The following is a 26,276-nucleotide window of genomic DNA, read 5'->3' as shown; positions in this document are numbered from 1 at the left end:
ACCAACAGCAATGACAACATCACAGTAAAACAACTATGATCATTGAATGCAAAGATCATAGAAATAGGCTTAGATCTACAAATGCACAGTGTCGTATAATGCCTGCAAAAACATGGACTCTTTGGCCGGCGCCGAGGCTCACTAGGCTAATCCTCTGCCTTGTGGCACCAGCACACCGGGTTCTAGTCCCGGTCGGGGCACCGGATTCTGTCCCGGTTGCCCCTCTTCCAGGCCAGCTCTCTGCTGTGGCCAGGGAGTGCAGTGGAGGATGGCCCAAGTCCTTGGGTCCTGCACCCCATGGGAGACCAGGATAGGCACCTGGCTCCTGCCATCCGATCAGCGCGGTGCGCCGGTCGCAGTGCGCCAACCGCGGCGGCCATTGGAGGGTGAACCAACGGCAAAAAGGAAGACCTTTCTCTCTGTCTCGCTCTCTCTCTCACTGTCCACTCTGCCTGTCAAAATAAATAAATAAATAAATAAATAATAAAAAATAAAAATAAAAAAATTTAAAAAACATGGACTCTTTCCCACATTCTAGGTATTAGGACCTATATTTAAAAGGCTCTTTGGGGCCAGCGTCATGGCACAAAAAGTTAATCCTCCTCCTGCAGTGCCGGCATTCCATAAGTTTGCCTGTTCTATTCCCGGCTGCTCTGCTTCCAATCCAGCTCTCTGCTATGGCCTGGGAAAGCAGCGGAAGATGGCCCAAGTCCTTGGGTCCCCGCACCTACATGGGAGACCTGGAAGAAACTCCTGGCTCCTGGCTTTCGATTGGCTCAGCTCTGGCCATTGCAGCCATTTGGGGAGTGAACCAGTGGATGGAAGATCTTTCTCTCTGTTTCTCCCTCTCACTGTCTGTAACTCTGCTTTTCAAATAAATAAATAAAATCTTTAAAAAAATAAATAAAAGGCTCTTTGAGAATCCCATTTAATGCTTCCTTCATGGAACCTTCCTTACTTGTTTAGTGATCTCTATTAATTTAATGTCTTTGCCACTGAACTGTAAGTTCCATAAGGCCCACTTCATGATGTTTGCTCGCCCTATCCTCTGGTATCTAGCACAGTGTTTGCAGCATCAATGAATGCTTGTAGACAAGCTTGTGAATTTGTGATATATTTGAGAAATTAAAGAGGAAAGCAAGGAAGGAAGGGAGAAAGATGAAAGAGAGAGGAAGAAAAAGAAAGGAAAGGAAGGAAGGAAGGGGAAGGAAAGAAGAAAGATAGAATGAAAGAGAGAGAGAGAGAGAGAGAGAGAGAGAGAGAGAGAGGCAAGGAGAAAGAGATGGGCTTGTGTCCACAGCAAGACCTTTAAGCACATCTGTCCCTCTGATCTGGCCTGGAGAGAAAGAGCCTCAGTGGTGAAAGCCAGCCTCATCAACTAACTAGTTTTCTATCAAAATGACTATCAAAGAATTAAGGTGCTTCAAAGTCATTTAAAAACAAATACGTAACAAAGGACATGGTACCCCTGAATCTGTAGTATCTATTTTTTTTTTCACCTGTCAATACGCCTCTGAAAAAGCCTAATGGAAGAATCAACTGGGTTACTGAGCTAATTCAATAGCTGAACTTCAATGTTTTCACTTTGGGCCCTTAACCCTCAATAATGTGAGAGTCACGGAGAGGCTTGGAGAAGGGGCATGACAATCCGTCCCTAACAAAGAAAAAACCCACAATGCCCTCGGTCGCTACTAAAGTCCATCTAATATTCAAAGTAATTCTTTAAAGATACAAAAAAAGATCAGAACCTTATCCTTAAAACCCTTAGATGGGGCTGGCACTGTGGTGTAGCAGGTAAAGCTGCTGCCTGCAGTGCCGGCATTCCAGATGGGTGCTGGTTCGATTCCCAGCTGCTCCACTTCCCATCCAGCTCTTTGCTGTGGCCTGGGAAAGCAGAGGATGATGGCCTAAGTCCTTGGACCCCTGCACCCACATGGGAGACCTGGAGGAAGCTCCTGGCTCCTGGCTTCAGATCAGCACAGCTCCGGCCGTTGTGGCCATTTGGGGAGTGAACCAGCAGGATGGAAGATCTCTCTCTCTCTCTCTCTCTCTCTCTCTCTGCTTCTCCTTCTCTCGCTGTGTAACTCTGACTTTCAATTAAATAAATCTTTAAAATAAAAAACCCTTTGGTGGTTTTCTGTCACCTCAGCACAAATTCCAGCTCCATTTGCCTTGCAAAATCCCTGGCTAGCCTGTATCTATCCACTTGCTTTGATGCATGTATACATTGTATAACATTCAATTAACAGTGTGACTATCTTCTCAAATATTTATCATATAATTCTTCATTAAGCATTTATTCTGTACCAAGTACTGTTCTTGATATGTATTACATATGGAATACATACCATAATAAATTGTAATACAATAGCTAATGTGTTGAACTCATTTAATCCTCTAGTAACCTTTTCAGGTAGGGATCATTTTGTACAGAAGATACTGAGGCATAGCAAGGTCAGATAACTTGAATAGGTTCACACGGTTGGCAAGAAATCAGGCTTTAAGAATTATTTACTTACTTTCATTTTATCACAGAGAAAGACACAGATGGAGAGAGATCTTTCATCCACTGGTGCACTCCTCAAGTCCTATAACACTCAAGGTTGATTCAGGACAAAGCTGGGAGCCCAGAACTCAATTTGGGTCTTCCATGTGGATGACAGGGACCCAAGTTTTTAAGCCATCATCTGCTGCCACCCAGGATTCCCATTAACAGGAAGCTGGATCAGAAGCATAGGAGCCAGAACTTGAACGAGGTACCTGGATATGGGATTTGGGCATCCCATGTGGCAATTTAACTGCTGTGCCAAAGGCTCACCACAGAGATCAGAATTTGAATCCGGTGGATTGTCTCCAGAGCCCATGCCTTTAGCAAACACAGACAGTTCCTAGGATACTGCTTATAGCTGAATATAAAGTGAGAAAGTCATATGCACCTTTATATACACATACATGTGTACATACATATACATATATAGATAAATATGTGTATATATTGAAAACACTTTAGAGACAAATATATATTTTGACTATAATGCTATTAAGAACTATCATTTATTGATTACTTAACATGAGGAGACTTCAAAAAGTATAAATCTATTTTGATGCAAAAACTTTCAGAATCCATGTATGTATTTTCTGCAGATTCTAAAATTTTCTGTTGCACTAAAATAAACTCATACCTTTAAGTCAATTTCCATTAATGTTCTAAAGTAGCCTCCTATGCTAGTTACCATGCTAAGTGTAAACTATACTTTATCTCATTTTGTTTTCCCAGCTATCTTGTGTGGCAGGTGTTATTTTACTCATTTTATTGATGAGATCACCAAGAGGTAAGGCATTTCAGATTGTGCCTCTGAAGCATATGTTCTACATTCAATAAATTGTGGCAGTGCTTGATTATCTCATAACGATGAAGTTATTGATCATTTCAATTTTTTTCTTTATAATTTTCTATTTTCAGAACTTTCTACAAGGAAACAGGGCCTCTCAAAATCAGGAGAAAACAATTAAGGCAGTCAGGCAGACATGTGTGAGATACTAGGTTAACTTCATGCTTCTGGAACCAGAGTGTGGCTCTCAGCCAGAGCAATGCTATGCAGCAGATGGGTGTAATGGGGAAAGCAGAGAGAGCACAGGGATGGGCACTGCCTAGCTGCTAGGAACCACACAGGAGCCTTTGATGCGCCCATCACAGCAACATTTAATAAGCCTTTCCTGTAGATCAAATACTCTTCTAGATGTTTTGCATACATTACTCTCCTGATAATCATATGCTATGGGATTTGACTATTCCCCTCCAAGTCTGTGATCTCTACATTGGATTCATTCATTCACTAGGCCTTTCTTGAACACATACACATGCTACATATAGGAAATAGCAAGCTGGGCAAGATAGTCAGTCCCTGCTGTGCCACAGTCCTTGATCCTTGGGTGAGGAAGAAAGTGTATATGCACATGCGATGTGCCTAACGGAAAACTGTAGCTAAGACTTATTAGGAGCTTAACATTCGGCCTCAAGACAGCAGTCCCAACCACTGCCTGAGCTGCCAGCCTGTCGGTCTACTCTACAGATTTTTGACTTGCTATACCAAGTCCTCTCAATCAAATGAGCCGATTCCTAAAACAGAAATAGTTTTCAATAGATAAATAGATACATTGAAAGCTAAAGTCAGATATAAAGATGCCTTCCATTGATCAATTCTGCCTTCGTGAACAACCTTGCATGCTACAAGTGCATTTCTTGATTTAATTCTTACAACCTTACATGTTAAATTACCCAGAGAAAGAGACCATTAACATCAGTTTCATTTTCCCGATTGAGGAAAGAGGTTCATTAGCTTCCCAAGGTCACACACATGAGCTTCATCCTAGCTTAGTCTGACTCCAAAGCTAGTGTTCTCTGACTTTGTGCTATATGTCCTTGTAGGGTAAGGATTTGAGAGCTACACGAGCTCTTAACTCTCAACCTGCTGGATATGAGAAGGCTTCACTGAAGACGGCACATTTGTCTGACCTTGAATGATCACATCCAGCTAAGGGAAGGAATGACAAATGCAAGGGAGAGAGAAGGGCAAGGAACCTGGCAGTGAGAGAGGAGGGTTCAAGACATTCTGTGGGTGAAAGACTTGCACAGGACACTTAGACACTGGACTTCGTCTTAGAAGCCTGGAGAACAATTAAAGGCATGTGAGGAGGTTGATTTCCTGGTAGCTGGGAGGAGGATATGTTAGAGATGGATGCAGCGAGTTCTGACTAGATTTGCTAATAAGGTAGGAAAGAGAGAGAACAGGGTCATGAGCTATTTAGGAAGGATACTCTATAGCTCTTAAGGATCGACTCATGTGAGACAGGAGGGAAGGATAAATCAAGAATGAATTCAAACATTGACTCTACCTTGGCCACCTAGTAGACACAGTTCTTCCAATTAGGAACACAAGGAGGCTGGGAGAAACTTGAGAGGTAAATTCAGTATCATGGGAGTAGGAGCCTACCTTCTATAAGGCTTGGTGAACATTTCTACCATTGTCATCAGACCTAATGATGTGAAAAGTTTTTTACATGTCATTTTCAGGGTTCACTAAGGGCATTTGTAAAGGCTGATGCACAGCTCAATTCTAGTTTTATTTGGTTTATTTCAACTTTGGGAAACTTCCCATGGTAGAGAAAGCAAAGTGATGCCATCTTATGTGCCAACTCTATTAGTTTGCAGATGCCTGGAAATATATATTGAGATGGATGCTTGCCAGAGAAAAAGATGGATGTGATTGACAAGTAATGGCATTCATGATCAGGAAAGGGATAGTATATAACATGGCCATTGGGAGTAAAGGATGATGTGTTGGCAGATGAACAGTACGGTAGAGAGAAGAGAGAAAGCTTTAGGACCTATCTGCAGAAATGAAGCAATAATCCACATAGTAAGTAAAATAGCAATCAGAAACTTCTAGACTCTGAATGCTAAGAAATCCAATCCACAATAACAACCAAGCTGAATAAATAACTGGCATTCGCCCAAATATTTCAGATTTTTCTTGTCTATTATCTCTTCTGATTTTCTCAGTAACTCTAAGAGGAAAGGATCTAGCATTATTCCTTCCCTACAAATGGTGAAGCCGAGACCAAGTTCCAGAATCACTCAAGGTCACACAGCTAGTGAGAGTATACATCTGCTTTGAGTTCTGATCTTTCCCACAGCACTGTACTGACTCACCAAGAGCGGATGGATGAGCCATGGAAGCAGAGGAGAGAGCTATAAATGGCCCCATTGTATGTGTACTCAGTAGAACAAGGACCCTGGGGACACATTCACTTGTGTGTCTTTTGGCTGTCACCCAACCAGCCTCAACACCTTTGTACATGATAGATACCATGAGTTCCAAGTCTTTGTGTATTCACATTTTTAGAATCATTACCAGAATAAACTTTGACTTGTCCTCTTACAGTGAGAATAAAAATCCTTGGTTAAATTGTTTCATTTGCCTTTGGTTTCCTCAGCTGTAAAAGGAGGTTGAATCGCTTTGGTAATCTTCAAATGATGGCACACACTATCATGTTTTCATGATAATGGTCATGTCTTTCACAGAATATCAGTGAACACTGAGCTGTCCTTCTCAGGGAAAAAAGGGGGCTTTTGTTCATGGTGGGAGCCAGACTTTTTGATAAATGCTTTGTAGAATGTAAGCTGTGAAAGTTTAGAGTCCAATGCACTAGTAACATCATATCATGACCCGTCTGATTATAAAATCTTAAGAAACAATTAGGGTAACTGAAAGGAGCCCAGTAACGTAAAACACTATTACTGTGTTAGTTGACCTTCTCCAATTCTCCAAGTGCAAGGCTAGTTGGAAAGATCATGACCTGATAGTAAAATTAAGTTGCTTAGCTCTGAAGATGGATTTTGGAACACCATACCAAATGTACATGATCTGCTGTTTGTTAGCAAGAGATCAGGCCAAACAATTTTAGATATGAGCAGGACTTTCCAGTTACATCATTATGCAAATCAAGAGCACTTCACTAGGAGTTGAGCCTGGCCAATCAATGCTGTTTCTGCTACACAGTAAGGTGATCACCTTGAATCCACTCGATTCAGTGAGCCCTAGTTTCCTTCTGTTTAAAACAAGGGTAGAAATACTTATTCTTTCTATCACATTGAGATGTTGCAAGAATAAAACATATGCATGAGTACGTGATAGCATACACTAGACTCTTCTACAGATGGATACCATCACTGCCTTTTTGGCCATCATTTCCACAGTGCCTAGTACAGCATGCAAGACTAAGGGGAAAGTTCCACATTTATCTGTTGAATGAATAAAGCATTTTTTAAAACATTTAAGCATGCGAAAATGTCATATAACCTTATGACAATGTCTTTAGTGAACACAGTAGTTTCTTCCTTGTCCTGTTTGTTAAAGATAACAAGAATAACATGAGTAACTCTGCACAGCCTCTTAAAAATCCTAAAAATAATATTACTGATACATAATTGCAGTTGGCATGAACCAAAAATAAAAATAAAGATCTTTGGCACATGGCCGAAAAATCTGTGAGTTGATTTGCAATTCTGATTCTGAAGTGGCTCCTATCATGGGGATAATATCTTGTCAGAAATGTTGAAACTTAAAAGTTATAGGTGAGCTCTCAGTCTAAACTTTGGGTTTGGACTCACAAGCTAAGGAAAAAATATGGTATTCATCCATTACTTAGCTATGTGGAGTGAAGGAGTTTGAGAGGCACCATCATAACACACAGAACCAGTACAAGGACCCCAGGCTTAAGAATGCCTCCTCACAGTTTGACACATGGGTCATCCAGGCACAAAAAGCGACTTCTGCATGGAGAGACTGGCTTTCCTACCAATGCAAAGGACTCATGGGTGCCTATTCGCATGTTACCCCTCTGAGACCCCTTCCTGATCACTCCTCTGTTAGCCCACGCAAACTTATGGCCCACATACCCAACTCATTCCTAGTCATATCTTACAAACCCCCATTCCAAGCATGTGAGGTTATTCTTTCCCCTGCCTCGTGAACTGACCCTTCAAATAATTATATGTCTGCTCTCAATTCCTGCCGTCCCTAGGGTCTTTGCCCAAATGTCTCCTCATGGAGATCTTCCATCACCACTCATGACAACAACTTCAACACTCCATTGTATTCGTCAAAGTACTCATCCCAATAAATCTACTCTGTATTTTATTACTTTTTAAAATCACTTCGCATTACCTGTTTTACTCACTGCCAAACTTCAGCACCTAGAACAGTACCTGATATCCAGTATGCATTCAATATATAATTTTTATTGAATACTACATGCCATATAAGAGGGTTGCAACAATGCTTTTGTTTTCCAATCCAATGAAGATGCAAAACCAACTTATGTATACATGCAAAAACAGCAATAGAGGAAGATTAAAGGAATAAAAGTAAGAAAGTGATGTGTTTGCGTTATTTGTATGTCAGGGACAAATTCTGAGGTGAAAGGAAGAAGAATCAATCATTAAAATTCAAACCTCAGAGGAAGTAGATGTGGGACTCAAAATCATTCAGCAAAGGTGAGATACTCTTAGCACTGGAAGTTCTCGAGGGATGGCAGATCAATTATCTCATTCTTGTTTGCAAGAAAACGGAGCCCAAGAACGTAAAGTAACTTTCTCAAGCAGTCACAGCATTTCGATTCAAACCCAAATCTAACTTCTGAGTCTATGTTCTTTCTACCAACAACCCCTGACTGCACAAATGAGACAAGAACATTGAACTCTTAAGAGTAACGAATTTTTCAATCAAGAATACTCTAAGAACAATATCGCATGTCACTGCCACTGTGCAGACAAATACATCTTTCAACATTGCATTTGTTAACATTCCTTATTTATTTAAACATACTTTCCCAGATTCCAAGTCATACTCTCTGGTTTTTAGATTTGGTCATAAACCAGAGAAAAGGAAAAAGAACCCCAAAAGGGAAAGTTGGGATAGACGAATACAAAATGTGGAAAAGGGAAAGGCAGAAGTACAAGGAAGGGCAATGGAAGAGAGAAAAGACAAAACCATACAGGAGATTGACAAAACTGACTCTGTGAATTTCTGGGCATTTCTGGGCATTTATTTGAATAGTTATGCTCCTCATGTCTCTTTCAAAATAGGACAGCATTTCCTTGGAGTTAATTAATCCAATTACTTCAAGTTTAAGCAGGTATTTTGAAATGCACAATTTATTTTATTTTCCTTCTCAAATATGTTATCTCTATTTCACAATTTAGCACCTCGCAGTACATTGTCTTATTTTCTAATTTTTCAGATTTTGTGTATCTAGTTGGAGTGTAAATTAGTAATTTATTTTCCTTATGTCCCTTCTTAATCCCCCCAGTACCTAACAATGGACAGTATATAGTCATCTGAATCATTTGTAACTAGTTTTGTTCATATTCAATAAATAAACATGCTAATTGTTTACTTACGGCAAAGACTAAGAATGCATGGGTAAATATGGTATACCAGATTGCAGGCCTTGTGGAGCTTACCACTAAGGGAGAGATTCAGCTCACATACATTAAACCATAAGTACACATTTGAGGAGGGAGAGGGACTGAGACAGATTTAGTGGCCCAGGGTATGTATTTGAGAGCCTGGTATGTCAAGGAAAATAGAGAGGGCCTCCTGAGGAGGTAGCAATTTTTCTAGGACTACAAGACAATCTAATACCATGAGCTGGGGGAGTGTTTTAGGCAAAGCAAAGGCTCTGAGGCAGGACAAATTTTTCTATATACTACAAGCCAGGCAGTGTAGCTTTCAGTATAAGAGGGGCATCAGATGAGCTGGAGGAGGCACAGAAGGCCAGAGCATCTAGGCTGTGGATTTTGAGAGAAAAATGGGAATACACTCAAATGTTTTAAACTAGAAAATAATATTGTCAAATCTATTTCAATATCTTTCTATAAACCCTGCAGATGTACTGAACTGGGATACAAGTCCCAAGAATGGAGACATATCCCTCTCTAAGGCTAAATGCCATTCCCCAATAGCTCTCCCATCAGTAGGCAAGCCGTCAGTGCCCATACATGTGTTAGTCACTGCACAAATAAGTTAGACTCAATGTCTCTCCCCTACATCCTGCTTACTGTCTGGGTGATCTTGCTTTTACCATGCTCCCCAATTTCCTTTTCTCTATGACCCCTTCCTTGTTCAGCTAACTTCTCATGAATTTCTTCAGATATACTAACCCAAATCCATTTTAATCCCTACCTTTTATCTCCCTTCCAACTTCTACTCAGTTATCTCAGTAAATTATCTCTCCCTCTTTTAATTCCATCTCTGAGTTTGTGTAATGACTTACTCACAATTTCAGGGTAGTTCACATGATAAAACTGATAAACAACAAGTAAGCCACAGTATGGAGGCAAAACTGAACAAAACTGAAAAATCCAGTGTCAAAAGTTTCAAAAACTTCTGAAAATTTGCTTGAAAATGCTTTCAGTTTTTCTCTCCAGGGTCTCATTGTCCTCTAATTAAAATATCTTTGTTACAAGTTCATTGAATAATATGGTTAGTGGTGCATTAAGCCTGTGATTATAGAGTTGATTGAAATTATGCTTTTGCAAAAAATTAAAGAAAAAAATAGGAAAGAAGGAGGGAGATGGGGGGCATATTATGGTTATCCTCTTAGACTTGCAACTATGAAAAACATGACATCTCTTCTCTGCATTAATAAAATTAAAGAAAAAGGTAACAGATAAATAATGATAGAAATCTAAGCACAAACTCAAGCAGCAATATTTGAAATCAAAAACACAATGCCATAACTCTGTTCTGGATAATTACTGTGATAGCCAAATGGTTCTTTTCATAGCTCATGAAAATTTTTTGTACCTCTGCTAGATATTGGGCTAATGGTATTTGGTGGGCAATTGCAATATTTAATCATCATTTTGATCACTGTTCCTATGACAAAACATGTTCCAAGTAACCAGGTAACCAATATTCAGGGACACAGAAATTGAGGCCTGGCGACCTTCTGTAACATGTTTACTTGAAACACAGATAGAGCATATGTCAAAGGCAACAGAAAGAATTTTTCCAATGTTCTAGGATGGCTTATTTTGATACTTTAAAAAAAAGACCACATATTCCTTTTAGAGATTTACAATTGATCCCTGGAAGAGGATGAAGACTTCTACATCTAAAGAGTCTCTTCCTGACACAGAGCCCCGAGGAAAAGGAGAAATTACATAAATGATGGAACATATATTAGAATCTCACATGCTTAGATTTTCTAAAGTAGCTTCATCATTGGGGGAAGGGATTCAGAAGGATTCCCTTTGAAACTTCTCAGCTAACTGTAAAATGAATAACTCCACCTTCAAGATACTTTGTGTTCCTTTTTGGCCAGGACAAAGAACTTTCCAAATGTTATAAAATGTTATATTTTATATTTATAAAATGTTATATTTATATCCATTTTTAGATAGAAATAACAGCCATTACTTTTTATAAGTTTCATTACAATAACAGAAACAAATAATCTAGAATTGTGCACTTATTTAAATAATGATTTTGGACTGAAAAGGCATTACTATGGAACTAAAAGTATGTTTCTACCAGGTATCATATTGAAAATAGCATCAGAATATGCAACCAAATAAGCTAAATTCTCTTGTTTAATTATGTTAAAACACCCACCTCTATACAAAGTAAAAAGAAAAGGTTGCTAGAGCACTAAATAAATGTGCTGTTGAATGGACTTGAGTTCAAATCTCATTTCACCATTTTTTCTGATTTTGTGTCAGAATATACATATTTGCAGATTATTTTCAGTAGTAAATATCATAAACATTGCAATTAAATTCAAAAAGCCCCTACAGTTATGCTTGTTAATTTAAAAAAAATGTTACTTAGAATAGAACCATGGTGCCCAAAAATGTATCTTTTCAGTATTGTGCTAAGAGCCTGAATATGGAATCAAAACACAAAACACTTTTAGTTAGTTTTGCATGGACAAGAAAAGTACTTTCCAGGCAGCCTCACAAACAGATATGCTAAGAAGCCCTGAATTTACTTCACTTACCTTAGGCAGTACAGAAAAAAAGAAAGAGAGAAAGAAAAAAACCACTATTTTACCCTTAAATGATAATAAATGGGAAAATTTTTGTCCTTGAGTTGTTGCCCTAACCACTTATCCTGCATTGTAAGCGTAGTCAATACACACAACTCTCAGCAAATAACCCCTTTGATCACCATCACCATCTTTCCCTTCACATTCATAGTAGGGAAGGCACCACATCATGTGACTTTGGTTCAGGAAAGAAGCAACTCAATACCAACCACTGCCAAAAAATAAAGAATGCAAGCCACAACAAATCAGAGTCCCTTAAAAATATCTTAAAAATAACATTTGAAGTGAATTATGGAGCCAAATCTTCTTGAGATTCCTGCAGTATTATGTATCTCCTCCCAAGATATTAGAATGACTAGGGAGGGAAGTAACATTCCTCACCTATCAGCAAGATTTCCAATAGGCATTAAATGAATGGAGCCCATATCCTGCTCCGCACAAATGAGAGCACAAAACTAAACTACAAGCCATTCTGTTGAATATTTGTTTACCCTTGCTCTACACAGATTGGGGAAGTGGCTTTGAAAAGTTGCCATGGCCAGGCTTTCTCTGAGCTGCAGACAAAACACTTCAGCCATGTGAGTGCACATCCAAGAGCAAACACACCTACTCTTAGCAGTGTGTGTGTGTGTGTGTGTGGACTATTGTGTGTGTGAGAGACACATGGATGAGTTGAGAACAGACCTCATTTTAACTATCTGGATATTGGGGGCACAGTCTCAGAAATCACTGACGTTTCAACAAGGGCAGGATTTTAGGGTACCTTGGAGGGGACTTCTTTTCTTTCCAAGGTTATTGAGCTAGATGTAACAGCCTGGTTTTCTCTAGGGATGAATTAGGTGGAAATAGCAACGGCTACCCAACATCTTCAGACTAAGGCCAATTCAAAGGTGAAATTCGGGGTTGAAATATCATAAACATTAACATATATTGTCAAAAAGACTGTAAACTAAGTTGTAAGGCTATTGATAGGCAAATTGATTCTAGGCTAAGGTTCCTTACTGCTTTTCTAAGATCCCTGAACCATGTAGATAATAAAGCTGGGAAAGCTTGGAGAGAGAAACTACAGGTAGAAAAAAATATTATTTCCACTTAAATTTTTAAACCACTGGGAACACCTGTCCAATTCCTCTTGCAATGATCTGATAGAAGTCAACTATATTCACAGTGTCACCTCCAACTGATACCAGTGCTAAGATAACATCCTTTATTAGATAAATTTGGCTAACCCAGTGCAATAGTGCTAATTCAGCTCCAGCACAAGTCTTTGTTACAGTTCTCATTTCAGTTTAGGCAGCCCAGATAAGCTTATCACAGGGCTTTGCACTGACATTCTGAGATGGCACAATAGACCAAATTACCAGAAGAATCATTAATGAACCTCAAGACGTGGTACTGCCTTTAAAAGAGAAGACCCGTTAGTTCTGCAGCTTGCAAGGCAAGAAGTAAAATGAAAGCCTTTCTGATTCTGTATGTAAGATGGAAATCGGATCAGAATGTGTGCAGTTGTATTTTTAAGAACTACTATATGAAATGTAGCTGGAGAAATAGAGTGTATCTCTATAGGAACGATATTTCTGATGACAGTCTATATGAACGTTTAATCGAAAAGTACATAAATAGTACACTTTCTGTTTGCCTGGCCTTGTTATTCAAAGATTAAATCTATTTTGAATTAATGATTTAATCTCAGAGCATTAGCAGTTCGGGCCTGTATTGAAAGAACTAGCTAAAGAGTCCTTTGCAAACAAGACCAGGCTCCATAACAAAAACGAGACCGGGTCTCCCCTTCAAGGCTATTTTCTAAAAGCTGTGGGTGTTGACTCCAGGATCCTTCACTCCCCCAAATCACATTAACAGCGTTTGACATGATGACAGTGAAAGCAAAAAGAATTCATTTCTGCCAAATAAGTACAGGCTCCACCGCTGTTTTTCTTTTACACCATCATTGCCTTATTCCATTTTGGTGAATTTCTAAGGAACATTTAAAATCTGTAGGACAGACCTTGGCTTAAGAGGTGGCCTCTGTGCCATTTTCATGGCTGATTTGAGACCCATTATGCACTCGATTCTGCATTGTGAAATCCAGGCTGGGGACAAATTTCTGCCTGTCATCTTAGGATAGGCCAGGAGTTTTGCACCATCCTGTAGTGTGAAAACAGAAAATCAAAGCCAGCATAGAGCCGCCTGCTTCTTTCCTGATCAGCTTACTGCTTTTCTGAGGCAAGCTTGCCTGTCACTGTCTCGAGCTGGAAAGGATCATTTGCAAGAATAAAATAGAGTTTAAATAGCTTCTCCCCCGGGAAAGTTCCCCCTTAGACTTAATATCGAATACAGGAAGAGAATCAGCAGATAATCATTTGATGCCTTGCTAAGAACCACTGCACAGAGAAAGCATTTAGGAAACACAAAATTCTTTTTAACCTGATAAGACCCTGATTCAGTAGCCAAGAGGCCTGGATGTTTCCCTCATATTGCTCACATTCTGTTGCAATGACATCCTCATAAAATTACACTTTATGGACCAAATTTGCTGCACCCCCCACCTCCCCAATATGATGTAAATTGCAGGTATACAAATATCTTACAAGACTGTGTAAAAATTTTAAACAGCTCACTGAAAATGAGAGTGTGGCTAACTCTGTCAATGACCTCTCCTGTCTCATGTCAATTTCAGAAAACAAGTTTCCATTGTAAATGTTTAATCAGCATAGTCCCAGGAACCCAGCACAGAAAACCTTATCTCCTCTCCCAACTTATTTGCTCTGCAAGCTCTTTCTGAGCTCTATCTATCTCGGCTCCCTGCAAACACTTCAGGCTGTTCTCTCCCCAAGGAGCTGGGAGCTCTGTAGATTGTGAACTGGGCAGAAGTCCTCCGGTTTGATTCCATTAGTCTGAGCCCAGGTCCACTGCAAGCAAACTGCAGCATTTCTGCTTGCAAACCCCTGGCCACCGGGTTCTGGAACCGAGACAAACACCAGCTGCACACATTCCTCAATGCTGTTCTGCTCAGACCTTGCCTGAAGTCAGTCAACCACAACACAGCGCATCCTACCTTCCATCATGGTGGCAGAATTGCATTCCTTAATTTCCAAGGAGTCCGAGAAAAAACACAGGAGGGTTAGGAATCCAGGTCCCAGCTAAGTCCTCCCAAGGCTGCTGCTGCTGAGGTCGGCTGTCGGCGCTGCAGAAACCACAGGAGACAAGTGTTAACCCGAAAGGCAGCCCATGGATGCTGCTGGTGCGGCTTCACCTACAGGCTCCTGGGGAAAGATGCTGAGAGAGAAAGGGAGAGGAACAGCCAGCCGGCCGGGCTTGCACCGCCTGCGCTGCCTCGGCCAATCCCTTCAGCTCTGGACCGCGTCACATGGTAGCCAGCCTGCATCTCCTGACACAATACCCCCGGAGAGAGCACAGAACCTATTTCCCGGCCCCATTCCCCTCACCCCCCAGGGCCTCCCGTTTGTCACCGCACACACAGCCCCTTCCCCACCTGGTGACGCACTTCCCCCGCCCCTCCTCGTCGTCCTAAGCGTATGGCAGCGGCTGGGTGCGCAAGATTAATGATCAGGCGCCGCCACCTTACCAGGGAGACTCTGCGATCGAAGGAGCACCTAAGTGGCTCGCTGCAGATTTTTTTTTTTTTAAAGAAAAACTTCTTAATAATTTCGTGCTGCCTGAAATCTTCGCAGCACACGCGGAAGCTCTCATTCCAATCTCCTTTTGCCCTGAAGGAATTCCAAATGTCACTCTCTGTGGTCTCAGCACACATCTGTGAGTCTCCTTTTCTCTCTCTCTCTCATTCAAGAGGGGAAATCAACGCGGCTGACGTCACATCATAAACAATTATTCCCAAAGGGATGCTGCAGAGGCAATTTCTCCCCAGCTGCCTTGGAGAGGGCCCGGGGAGTAATTGCGCATGACATGCCGAAGGGCTGGGAACTGTCATTAACACAAAGAAACAAAAGAACGCACCCGAGCGGGGCTCTGGAATCAAGCTGGCAGCGCTTGGGATCATTTCTGGGGCGGGAGGCGGGAGGGCCGGCAGCAGGCCAGGAGCGGAGGCCTCTGCCCGAGCGAGGACCGCCGTGCGCGCCTGCTTCCTTCGCCGGCACCTGGGCCCCTGGGCCTGGCCGCAGCCGCGAGCCCGCGGGGCGCCCCGGACAGCCGGCGCGAGGCCGCCGCCGCCGCCGCATCCTGCGAGCCAGCGCACGTGAGCCGCCTTGCGGCCCCAGGTGGGTAGCCTGCTCGCCACCCACTGTGGCGGCAGCTGCCAGCTGTAGGAAACGGACGTCTCAACGGCTGGATTTTCGCCAAGCGCCTCCTGCATCTGGAGGGGTCTTCAGGCCCCGATGGCTCACGGCGTGGAAATCCGGAGCCTCGCCATTGCTGGGTGGCTGGAGCTGTGGGCGCAGCCCAGGGGGTTGGTGGCTTCTCGGGGCTGGGATCTGGGGGCCCAGCAGCCTCGTGGGAAGGCTATGACACCCAATGTGGTGTCTGGTGAGGGTGCCTAAAAGTCACCTGACTGCTCGCCAGAAATCCAGGGAGACTTTCAGTGGACCCCAGGCCCAGACAGCTAAAGAACAGGACAAGGTGGCCTGTGAGAGGGAGGACCAGAGACATGGGACGAAGGGACAGCCCCTCTGAAACCCTGGAGGGACAGTGGACCTGGGCCCTGCCTCCTTGGCCACCTCACAGATGACTGGGAGGAAAGCTGCTACGGATCCAAGCCCGGGTGAGGGTGGGATGCACATGCGCACCAAGTCACTGCGAGAACTGAGTTGTGTTATGTGGTCAGGGTTAAATCTCTTAACAATTTTATTGATCGTTTATATTGTGACAGAATATTGCTCAGCCTCGGACAGGGTCTCTCTCTTTGTACCAGGGCAAAGAGGAGGTATTGGCTGCGGGATGCTACAGAAAATGTAGACGAAGAGGCTGCCGAAGTGGCATATTAATGCTTAAAAGCACAAACTCAGTTCCTAAGCAACTTAGGTGTGTTTAAAAAAAAAAAAAAACACAAGTCGTTGTTCTCCCTAAGGTCACATGTTTAGCTGGCCTTTAAATTTCAAAATGAAAATCTTCAGGGAGTTACAAATACTTGTGTGACTTTCTCCATATGTGAGAGGTCTTCAGAAAGTTTATGGAAATGTATATTTTATGAAAATAATGTGGTTTTCAAATTTATTGCACTAAAAACATATCTTTAAATTCCATTTTCCACAAATTTCTGAAGCCTCCTTGTTTGTGGCAATTGAATTTCTTTTTTTAACTTCTTTTTTATTTTTTTAATTTATTTTTTTAAACTTTTGTTTAGTAAATATAAATTTCCAAAGTACAGTTTATGGATTATAATGGCTCCCTCCCCCCATAACTTCCCTCCCACCTGCACCCCTCCCATCTCCCGCTCCCTCTCCCATTCCATTCACATCAAGAGAGAGACAGAGAGAAAGGTCTTCCTTTTTTTTTCGTTGGTTCACCCCCCAAATGGCCACTACGGCCTGCGCTGCGCTGATCCAAAGCCAGGAGCCAGGTAATTCCTCCTGGTCTCCCACGTGGGTGCAGGGCCCAAGCACTTGGGCCATCCTCCACTGCACTCCCTGGCCACAGCAGAGAGCTGGACTGGAAGAGGAGCAACCAGGACAGAATCTGGCGCCCCGACTGGGACTAGAACCTGGGGTGCCGGCACCACAGGTGGAGGATTAGCCTAGTGAGCTGCAGGGCTGGCGGCAATTGAATTTCAAAAACAGAAGGAATCCCAAAGTAAAAGCTACCTCTTGTACAGTGTATAGTCAGAAAACAGCTGGGGAATTATTGCAAAAAGGATTAATAGGTGTGGTCTACTTAGAAAATTGTTTGTGTGTCTCTGCCCCTAAAGAGCTCTGTGATCCTGGGCAAGCTATGTTACTCTTGGTACCTCAGAGTTTCCTTCTCTGTGCAATGGCAAGTTCCCAGGGCTGTGAATAGTAACAGCACACCTGTGTTAGTGGTTTACTCTGTGGCAAACAGGGTCCTAAATACTCTGCCAGTAAATTACTTAACATTGTGTGTGGAGCATAGTAGGCCCCCCATGCTAACTTTTTAGAATTCATATTGTTACCACCCAAATGGTTAGCCCATGCACCAAAAATGTTTGCAGTCTGCTGGGAGCTGTGCCACACCCACAGAGAGCAACTGAGGGAAAAGACCAGGTGAGGCATTCAGAGCGGTAACACGTGGGAGAGTTTGGAGAGACTGCAAAGCCGAAGAATGATTGGAACCAAATGAGGTTAATCAGGAAAGGTCTTATTACGGAGATGGGATTTTACAGTTCACAAAAACACTGGAATGGACTTGGAGTGGCAATTCTAAAGACAAGGACTTCTGAATAAGAAAAAGGCTCATGCAAGATGAATGAGTAAAGGTGAGTGCAGGTACTGAGATGTGGGGTAGAGGCCAAGCTTAGTGATACCAGAGAGCAGGAGAGCCAGAGGAACCTGGGCTGCCTGTCTTCCCCTCCTGGTGGAAGTCTTGCTCTGTGTTAGAGCACTCAGATTTAGTGCGGACTCATACCGTCTTGTTTTAAACTTGCAGCAAGACAACCAGTTGGAGGCAGAGAGTTAGCTCCAAGATTCTTGGGGTTGGTAGGTGTTTAATAGGAAAAACAGAAATGATTGTCACCAAGGGACTGAGAAAGGGAAGTGTAGTGAAAGGTTATAAGGCTGATCCTAAGCTTGGTTAAACTTCACTGCAGCTTTATCAGCCATGTGTGTTATACTCTTTATAAAAAAGATGCTATTCCCAATGATAAGGATATCCAACGACAAAGCATTTCTTCCAAGAAAGAATCTGCTCAAGTATTTGATTAGAATAGATTACATATCCTAATTTTGTTTTCTCATCAATTTTGGGGGGGAAATAGTTTAGCTTAAGAAGAAAGGTCCAAATTTCATCACTTCATAGTACAGCTTTTGCCTGCCAGCAAGGACAAAGTAGAGTTTCTAGCTGCTAGAGTAGAGGCATATTTTTGTAAGTCTGAAGTGGAAGTCAAAGGATCTGTGGACAAGATTGAGTGAATTACTGACCTGTATCAAAATCAAGGATTATGGAGGGGTTCCACCCAGGATGGATAATGCCAGTCTCAGCAGTAATGTTTGTGACTGGCATCATGCCAAAAGCTTAATTGCTGAAGTTACTAGATATTTAATTTTTGATTATGAAACAACATTTGTATAGTACTGATGCCCTGTTATGTCTGGTTTTCAAATCTGATTGCTCCACAGTATCCCAATGTTAGTGTTTGGGGGAAAACCTGTTCTTATTTTGGAAAGAAAATGGTAACAAGAAGTGAGTCTCAAGGTAGGGGTGGAGGAGAAAGTTAACATAAAAGGGAAGTTTAAGAGATGGATCAAAATATATATAAATCTACGTTTAAGGTAATGATCTTAGCACTGTGGTTGATTCTGCCCCACTTGCTGCCCCCACTGAGCTAATTCAACAAATATAGAAGGGAAAAATATTGTTCAAGTCTTGGAAACCAGCAAAGAGTCTCACTTGAGGAGCTGAAGTTCCTTGGTTTGATATAGGTAACATGTATCACATATGTGTGTGTGTGTGTGTATTTGTACTCACCATACTCTTAGTCAAAACTGAAGAATTCCAACTTGAACTGACATGAGCAAAACAGGGATTTATTTGGGCCACATTGTGGCTTTGTGGGTTAAGCCACCACCTGCAATGCCAGCATCCCGTTTGGGCACAGGTTCATGTCCTGGCTGCTCCACTTCTTATCCAGCTCCTCCCTGCTAATGGCCTGGGAACTCAGTGGAAGATACCTTAAGTGCTTAGGCCCCTACCACCCAAGTGGGAGACGCAGAAGAAGCTCCTGGCTCCTGACTTTGGCCTGGTCCAGCCCTAGCTGTGGTAGCAGTTGGGGAAGTGGTCAAGCAGATGCAAGGTCTCTGTCTCTTTGTAGCTCTGTCATTCAAATAAATAAATAAATAAATCTTTTAAAAACAGAGATTTATTAGGGGAGCTCACAAAATTATATGAAAAAATGAACAGCTGAAGGAAAACAAAAGCAGGGCACTGCAAGAGATGGTTTTACTAGAACCAAGGACTCAGCCCTCTTGGCTCTGTTTTTTGCCACAAATTTTTCTTCCTGCAGTCAGACACCCGGTCATTAGCACCCTCTAAGCTCTAATCTTCAAATAACTTTCAGGGGAGTTGCAGATTGACAGGCATGGATCACTTTTCACCTTTTGGACCAACGAGCTGGGCCATGTTGATGAAGTCTCATGATAGCTTTAAGGTAATGTTGGACTTAGTCACGTGCCCATTACTATGAATAAACATGAGCAGTGAGACAGACCACTTTCTACAACTCTACAAAGTAGAACCCCTAATACACTGAGAAGGGTAGACAAGATGTTGTCTAAGGAAGGAAAGGGGCTCTTCATTGTGATGCGAGAAAGCTGACAGAAAAACTACCCATCACATAGACATTACTCTGTGTAGCTAAGATAAAGCTTATACACAAAATGCCTCATGACCCCTGTGCAGCAGACCTGAGAGGTTAGTCACTTGCTCAGTCACCTGCAGAGGCAGACCCTGCCTGCTGGTTCACTCACACCAGAGACAACACCTGCTCTGGTACATTCACCACCCATTAGTCCATCCACGTCCAGATAGCCACGAGCCTATACCCACGGAAGCGCTATTTATATCAGCTATGAGTACTGTTTATAACTCCATTGATAGAGATAAGCAATAAAGACTGAATACATGAGAATTCACAACTTCAAGCAGAGAAAGTATAAAAAACTGGAATCACTATATAAAAAGTTGGTTTTTTTTTTTTAGTTTTGATACAATTTCAGTGATGCAGCAGCATTAACTCACAACAGATTGCCATGACAAAAAAGCACTGAGAACTAGAAAGAATGAATGAAAGCAGTAAAAGCGTTCTCATTAAACATTTTAGCATATGGCAGGAACTGATGATGTAATGGATGCTGCCCAGGTGGAACACTGAGGGATCCAGAGACAACTACTTGAAGCACACAACTGTGGCAACTGGCTATGGAATTCTTTCTCTCAAAGACCTTTAAATCAGATGTTGTTTCAACAGTTCAGGGAACTAAGAAAAAACAAGCCCCCAAATTCACTTTATGAATTAGAAAATATAAAAAGACTGTCATTCATATTTAAGAATATTGATAAAAATTTAAATAAAGTAATATCAGTCATAATCCAGCTTTTCAAAGACATTGTATACACACATACAAACACACATGTATGAAAATACAAGGGTACTTCTAAAAGTTCATAGAAAATAAAATTAAAATATGTTTATGTTGCTGCAAAAATTTTAAACTCCATCCATATGAGGCATCATCAAAAATGTGTGGAAATATGGATTACTAAAAAGCCAACATGAATTTTATAAATTTCATATTTGAACCAAAATGAATTTTCCAAGAACATCTTGAAGTGCTCTCATGTTAGACTCTGTCTTAGGAGTAAGATAATATAACCCAACCTTAAGAAGTCTACTAACATAATTCACAATATTAAAGTATCAAAAAGAAAATTATATTATCTCCACAGCTGCCGAAAAGATATTTCATAAATTTCAACTCATATCATTAAATAAATAAAATCTTAACCAAAGAATGTATAAAAATTTCCTTAGAATGATACAATATATAAATCTCTACCCAGCATCTACTATCTTGTTGAATGGAACTATAACAAAAAACATTCATCATCAGGAATAAAACTTAAATGTCCTTTTTTGTCACTTATTTCATATTTAATGTTTTTCTATGGATTCCAACCAAAAATTAGGAAGCAAAGAAATAAAATAATGTCAAAGACAATGAAATGTGCTTTGCACATTATTCTGCCTGGGTCCACAGGAAGACTGTGTCTGTCAGCTTTCCTTGCACCTGTGTGGGGTCATCAGACTAAATCAAACCAGTGGAATTTTTGTGGCCTGGACTTTACAAACATCCTGCATACTCTCCATACCTTTTTTCTCCATTCCAAATGTCAGAGAGCAGCTTGACTGTGAGAGAACTAAGCTTCCATTGTGTTAATCTCTATATTATTTCTATATATCATTTACATATTTACAAGTGTATGTATGTTGTATGTCTTTGTCCATTTGGGTGCTATAACAGAGCACCATAAGTGAGTGGTATATAAACAACAGAAATTCACTTCTCACAGTTCCAGAAGCTTGGGAGCCCAAGATCAAGTCACCAGGAGAGTAAGTGTCTGGGGAGGCCTTTCTTTATGGTTCATAAATGATGCCTTCTCAGTGTCTCTTCACATGGTGGAAAGAGCAAGCAATCTCTCTGGGTTCTCTTTTAGAAGGACACTAATCCCATTCATGGAGGTTCCTCATGACCTAATCACATCGAAGGCCTCCCGACCTAATGCCATCATCACCTTGGAGGGCAGAATTTCTACATCTGAAGTTGAGAGGGACATAAACATTGAGTTCATTGGAAGATATGTGTATGATCTTTTATGGACGATTATTAAAATACATAATTTTTGAAAGAGTTAGATGGTTTTTCTGAAAGTGGCTATTTAGCAGTTCAGTGTGCAGTCTGAACTGAGATGTTACCTAAGTGTAAAATAAAGACCAGACTTGAAAGATAGTAATAACAAATAGAATGAAAGCTACCTCATCAATAACTTTTCTATTGATTACATTAAAATGATTTTTAAATGGATTTGGCTCAATAAGATCTGTTATTAAAGTTACTTTTACTTGTTTCTTTTTAAATGTGTCCACTAGGAAAGGACATTACATGACTCACATTATATTTACATTGGATAGTGTTGTTCTAGATACTGACAGAAAGTCAGCTCAGCAAACGGAGCCAGGAGCATGGGTGAAGTTCACAAAGTGATATGCTAAAGGCATAGATCTCCACCACCCTCCTTTTTCTCACTTCTTCATTCAAAAGGTATCTTATGCATTGCTTAATCCCAGGCCCTGTCAGGGTTGAATACACAAAGATGAAAAAGACACAAACCTTTAAAGATGCTTATAGTGCAGGAAAAGAGGCAGATGAGGAAACCAAGAATTGCAATGGAAATTTATAAATATTCAGACCTAAGGCACTACAGAGAAGGACTCTTGGGAGAGTTGAGAGTCAACAGAGCCTTCCGAGAAGATGGACTGCTTCAGCTACCCTTTCAAGGGCAAGTAAGGGAACCACTCTCACAGACCTATTCTTATCCAGACTGTCCCCCCTCCTCAACTCTGCTTACTTTTGGTTTCTCCTGCAATAACTCTTAGTATCCTGTTTGGATATCCTATTCACTGGTGGGAAAAACATCTATAACTGAATTTTAGCATCAATTTGCCAAGACCCAATCTTGATTCTCCTTTAATGACCTGTTTTCCCTCATTCCGCTCTATCAAATCCAAGAGAGGAATCTCCCTTTCCCATCCATACTCTTCATCCCCAACTTACTGGATGAGAGGAGGGGTTGGCATTTTCTTAGTTCCTTAACTTCAGCGTGTAAGCCATGCATTCACTGTCAGGTGCACCCTACCTCTTTCCCTCATTTCTGCCTCTACTCTTTTTTGCCAACCTCAGAGCAACTGAGGTCAAACTTTCCTCTATGATGTCAGCAACTGGATCATAGTCCTCTTTACCTCAACACCTGTCCTTGTCATCCAGGACTTCAGCATCTCTTCCACAACCCCACATACATGAACCCTTGCCTCTTTTATTCCAGTGACCTTAATCTCTATAATATCTTAGTCACCAAAAGTATTGGTACATTTGGCCTCATATTTTCTTTTATTTGATGTTTCACATTATATATTTCCCTGGTCTGACTATTAACTCAACTATTATCCTCTTCCACATATCCATACACATTAGTATATTCCCTTCTGCTTCATATTTCTGCTCCTAGGACCACTGATATAGCCACTTTACCTGTCATATAGTCTTGAGAGTATACTATGTGTAAATGTGTTGTAAGGTGGGAGGGGACAACATCTTCCCAAAAGCTCAATGTCTTGACCTATTCTGCTTCTGTCATTTTTTCCTGAAACTTACCTAGCCTGGAATGCTTATCCTTATCCTAATAAATATTACTCTTTCTTCAGATTCAAATTGAAATCCTCCCCAGCCAATTAAGTACTTGTATCTTTCCCAGTCTTGACTCATACTGTGTGTTCCAAATCAGCTTTTGATTATGCAACCTGTATTTGTCAAGATTCTATAGAACTGCAGAATAAACAGGAGATGACAGGTATAAAGAGAGATATATAAAATAGATATTTAGAAAGAGATTCTGTATCAAGCATTGGCTCATATAATGATGCAGGTTGAGAATCCTATGATCTATGCTGCAAGTTGGAGGCTCAGAAAGCCAATGGTTAGTTCTGGCACAAACAAAAAGGCCAAAGAACCAGGAAGACAATGCTGAAGGACTGCAGATCAATGTCATACCCAAGAAAAGAGAAAAAAATTCGCTCTTTCTATTTTGTTGTTGTATCCATGTCCTCCATGGACTTACCGATGACTGCTTATGTTGGTCAGGGGAATTTCTATGCTCAATCTGTTCAAATGCTATCATCTCCTGGAAACAATCTCACAGGTACACCCAGAAATAATTTTTTATTATCCATCCATATCTTTCTTAATCCAGTCAAGTCAAAACATAAAGCTGAGCATCCCATGAGTCAAGTAATTTCTTGATTATTGTATGTATGTTAGACACCACCCCAAAAGAAATTTCCAGGAAAAGAACCATACCTTTAATTTCCTTGAGATCTCATAAAGCAAACAACAAAATGCTGAGTATTGTACATATTTAGTGCTTAGCAATTATTTTTAATTTTTTTATTTATAAAGGGAACAAATTTCATGTATTTTATATATACAGTTCTAAGAGCATAATGATACTTCCCACCCTAGCCTCCCTCACTCCCATCCTCCCTCCTCCTTACTTTATATTTCTTTTAATTTTTATAATGACATACTCTCAATTTACTCTATAATCACAAAGTTAGCCTTCCATTATAAAAATCCTAAATATTTATTTATTTATTTAGTAAGTTAGTTATTTGAAAGTCAGAAATATAGACAGAGAGAAATGCACAGAGAAAGCTCTCATCCATTGGTTCATTCTCAAAATGGCCACGACAGTCAGGGTTGAGCCAGGCTGAATCCAGGGACCAAGAATTTCATCCAGGTCTCCCATGTGGTTGGCAAAAACTCAAGTACTTGAGCCATCATGCACTGCTTACAAGGAGCAGGAAAAGGAATTGCAATTGGAGCAGTTAAGATTCAAATAGGCACTCCAATAAAAGGTGCAGTCATCCTAATCAGGGACTTAACCTGCTGTGACACAGCACCTACCCCCAATAATTATTTTATTTGTAATAAAGCATGCTTTATTTTGTTACTTATATACAAATCCAATAACAATGTTATTGCTTTCTTATTATAATGATCTTCTTGGTAGTGAACAAATTTGCATAGGCATAAATATTCCTTGAAAGGCCTTGGAAAATTCTGGTAGGAATGAAAGGCAGCAAACTGCCTGACAAAGTTGTTATTAGAATAATCAGCAACTAAAAACACATAATAATTAGAGTTTTTAAGTGTTTTCCATAGGCAATCTTTTGAGTACTCAATGACCATTATTTCATGTAATTTCCCCAAACCTAGGAATTAAATATTCTACTTCCATTTTGCAGATGAGGAGATAGAAGCTCAAAAGGAGTAAATGGCTTGTCAAAGAAATCAGCAAGCATCAGACCTGGGGTTTGAACTCACTCAAGTCTTACTAAAGTCCATGACTTAACTTAGAGATTAGATAAGTATAAATTTGTTTTGTGAACATTAGTAGTTTTGGGGTCTAATATTCTGTCTTTACTCTGGTAACAAAACTCCTCTTCCTTGCAGGGAAAGTTCCTCTTCTCACTGCATACATACCTCTGTGAAGCAGAAATGGCCATAGTCATCTGCCAATATGACTGTCCCTTCTTTCTAACAATGATGGCCAAGAGAGATACCTGACCCAAGATGAGCTTAGACAGCTTTTGCACCCATGAGAGCATTTCAGGCATGGAAAGCCAAGACACTGGCAAAAAATTATCTATATGAAGGATCTCTGTGAGTGAGATCCCAGTGGAAAGAAGGAGCCATTAAAGAAGGAGGTACTTTTCTCTGAAGGGAGGAAAGAACTTCTACTTTGCTTATGGCCCTGTCTAAATACTGACAGAGTTTGTGGAGTCAAATGGCTTTCATAGCCTTGGCAGCTCATGACAAGAGCCTCGGGGGGTCACTGAGAGTCAAGAACCCAAAACTAAAGCCTTTTCCTGTCAGGTACTCAAGTTCTAAGAGCATATCCCTGAAACCACAGCGGTTAGTCCTTAGCCTCCTGAGAGAACCACACTGACATGGGGAGAAAGGGAGATAAAGCCAGCCCTATTGGCCTGTGACCCTTTTTTTTCCTGTTACTCTTGACCTTCCCATGTTTAGAGGAACTGTTTTTGTGCTGCTATAACAAAATATCACAGGTTGGAACCGTTATAAGCAAGAAAAATTTCTTTCTCACAGGACTTCAGGCTGACACTGATCACCTCCTAACCCTACCTTTCAATACTACTACACTGGAGAATAAAGCTTCAACAT

General features: G+C 40.9%; 1 protein-coding gene across 1 annotated transcript in view; it reads right to left on the bottom strand.

Annotated features, from left to right (window-relative positions):
- The window catches only part of SGIP1 (SH3GL interacting endocytic adaptor 1), a 229,020-nt gene extending 214,164 nt beyond the window's left edge, over positions 1 to 14,856 (bottom strand). The window contains exon 1 of the mRNA XM_062193383.1: positions 14,672 to 14,856. Coding sequence (XP_062049367.1) covers positions 14,672 to 14,681 — 10 coding nt within the window. The 5' untranslated portion in view covers positions 14,682 to 14,856. The remainder of the gene's footprint in view (positions 1 to 14,671) is intronic.
- Between the last annotated feature and the right edge of the window lie 11,420 nt (positions 14,857 to 26,276).

The sequence above is a fragment of the Lepus europaeus genome, chromosome 5 (assembly GCF_033115175.1).
Source record: "Lepus europaeus isolate LE1 chromosome 5, mLepTim1.pri, whole genome shotgun sequence".
In the NCBI taxonomy this organism is placed as follows: domain Eukaryota; kingdom Metazoa; phylum Chordata; class Mammalia; order Lagomorpha; family Leporidae; genus Lepus; species Lepus europaeus.
Note: the sequence above shows the minus strand (reverse complement) of the source record. Positions and strands in the feature narration are given on the sequence as shown.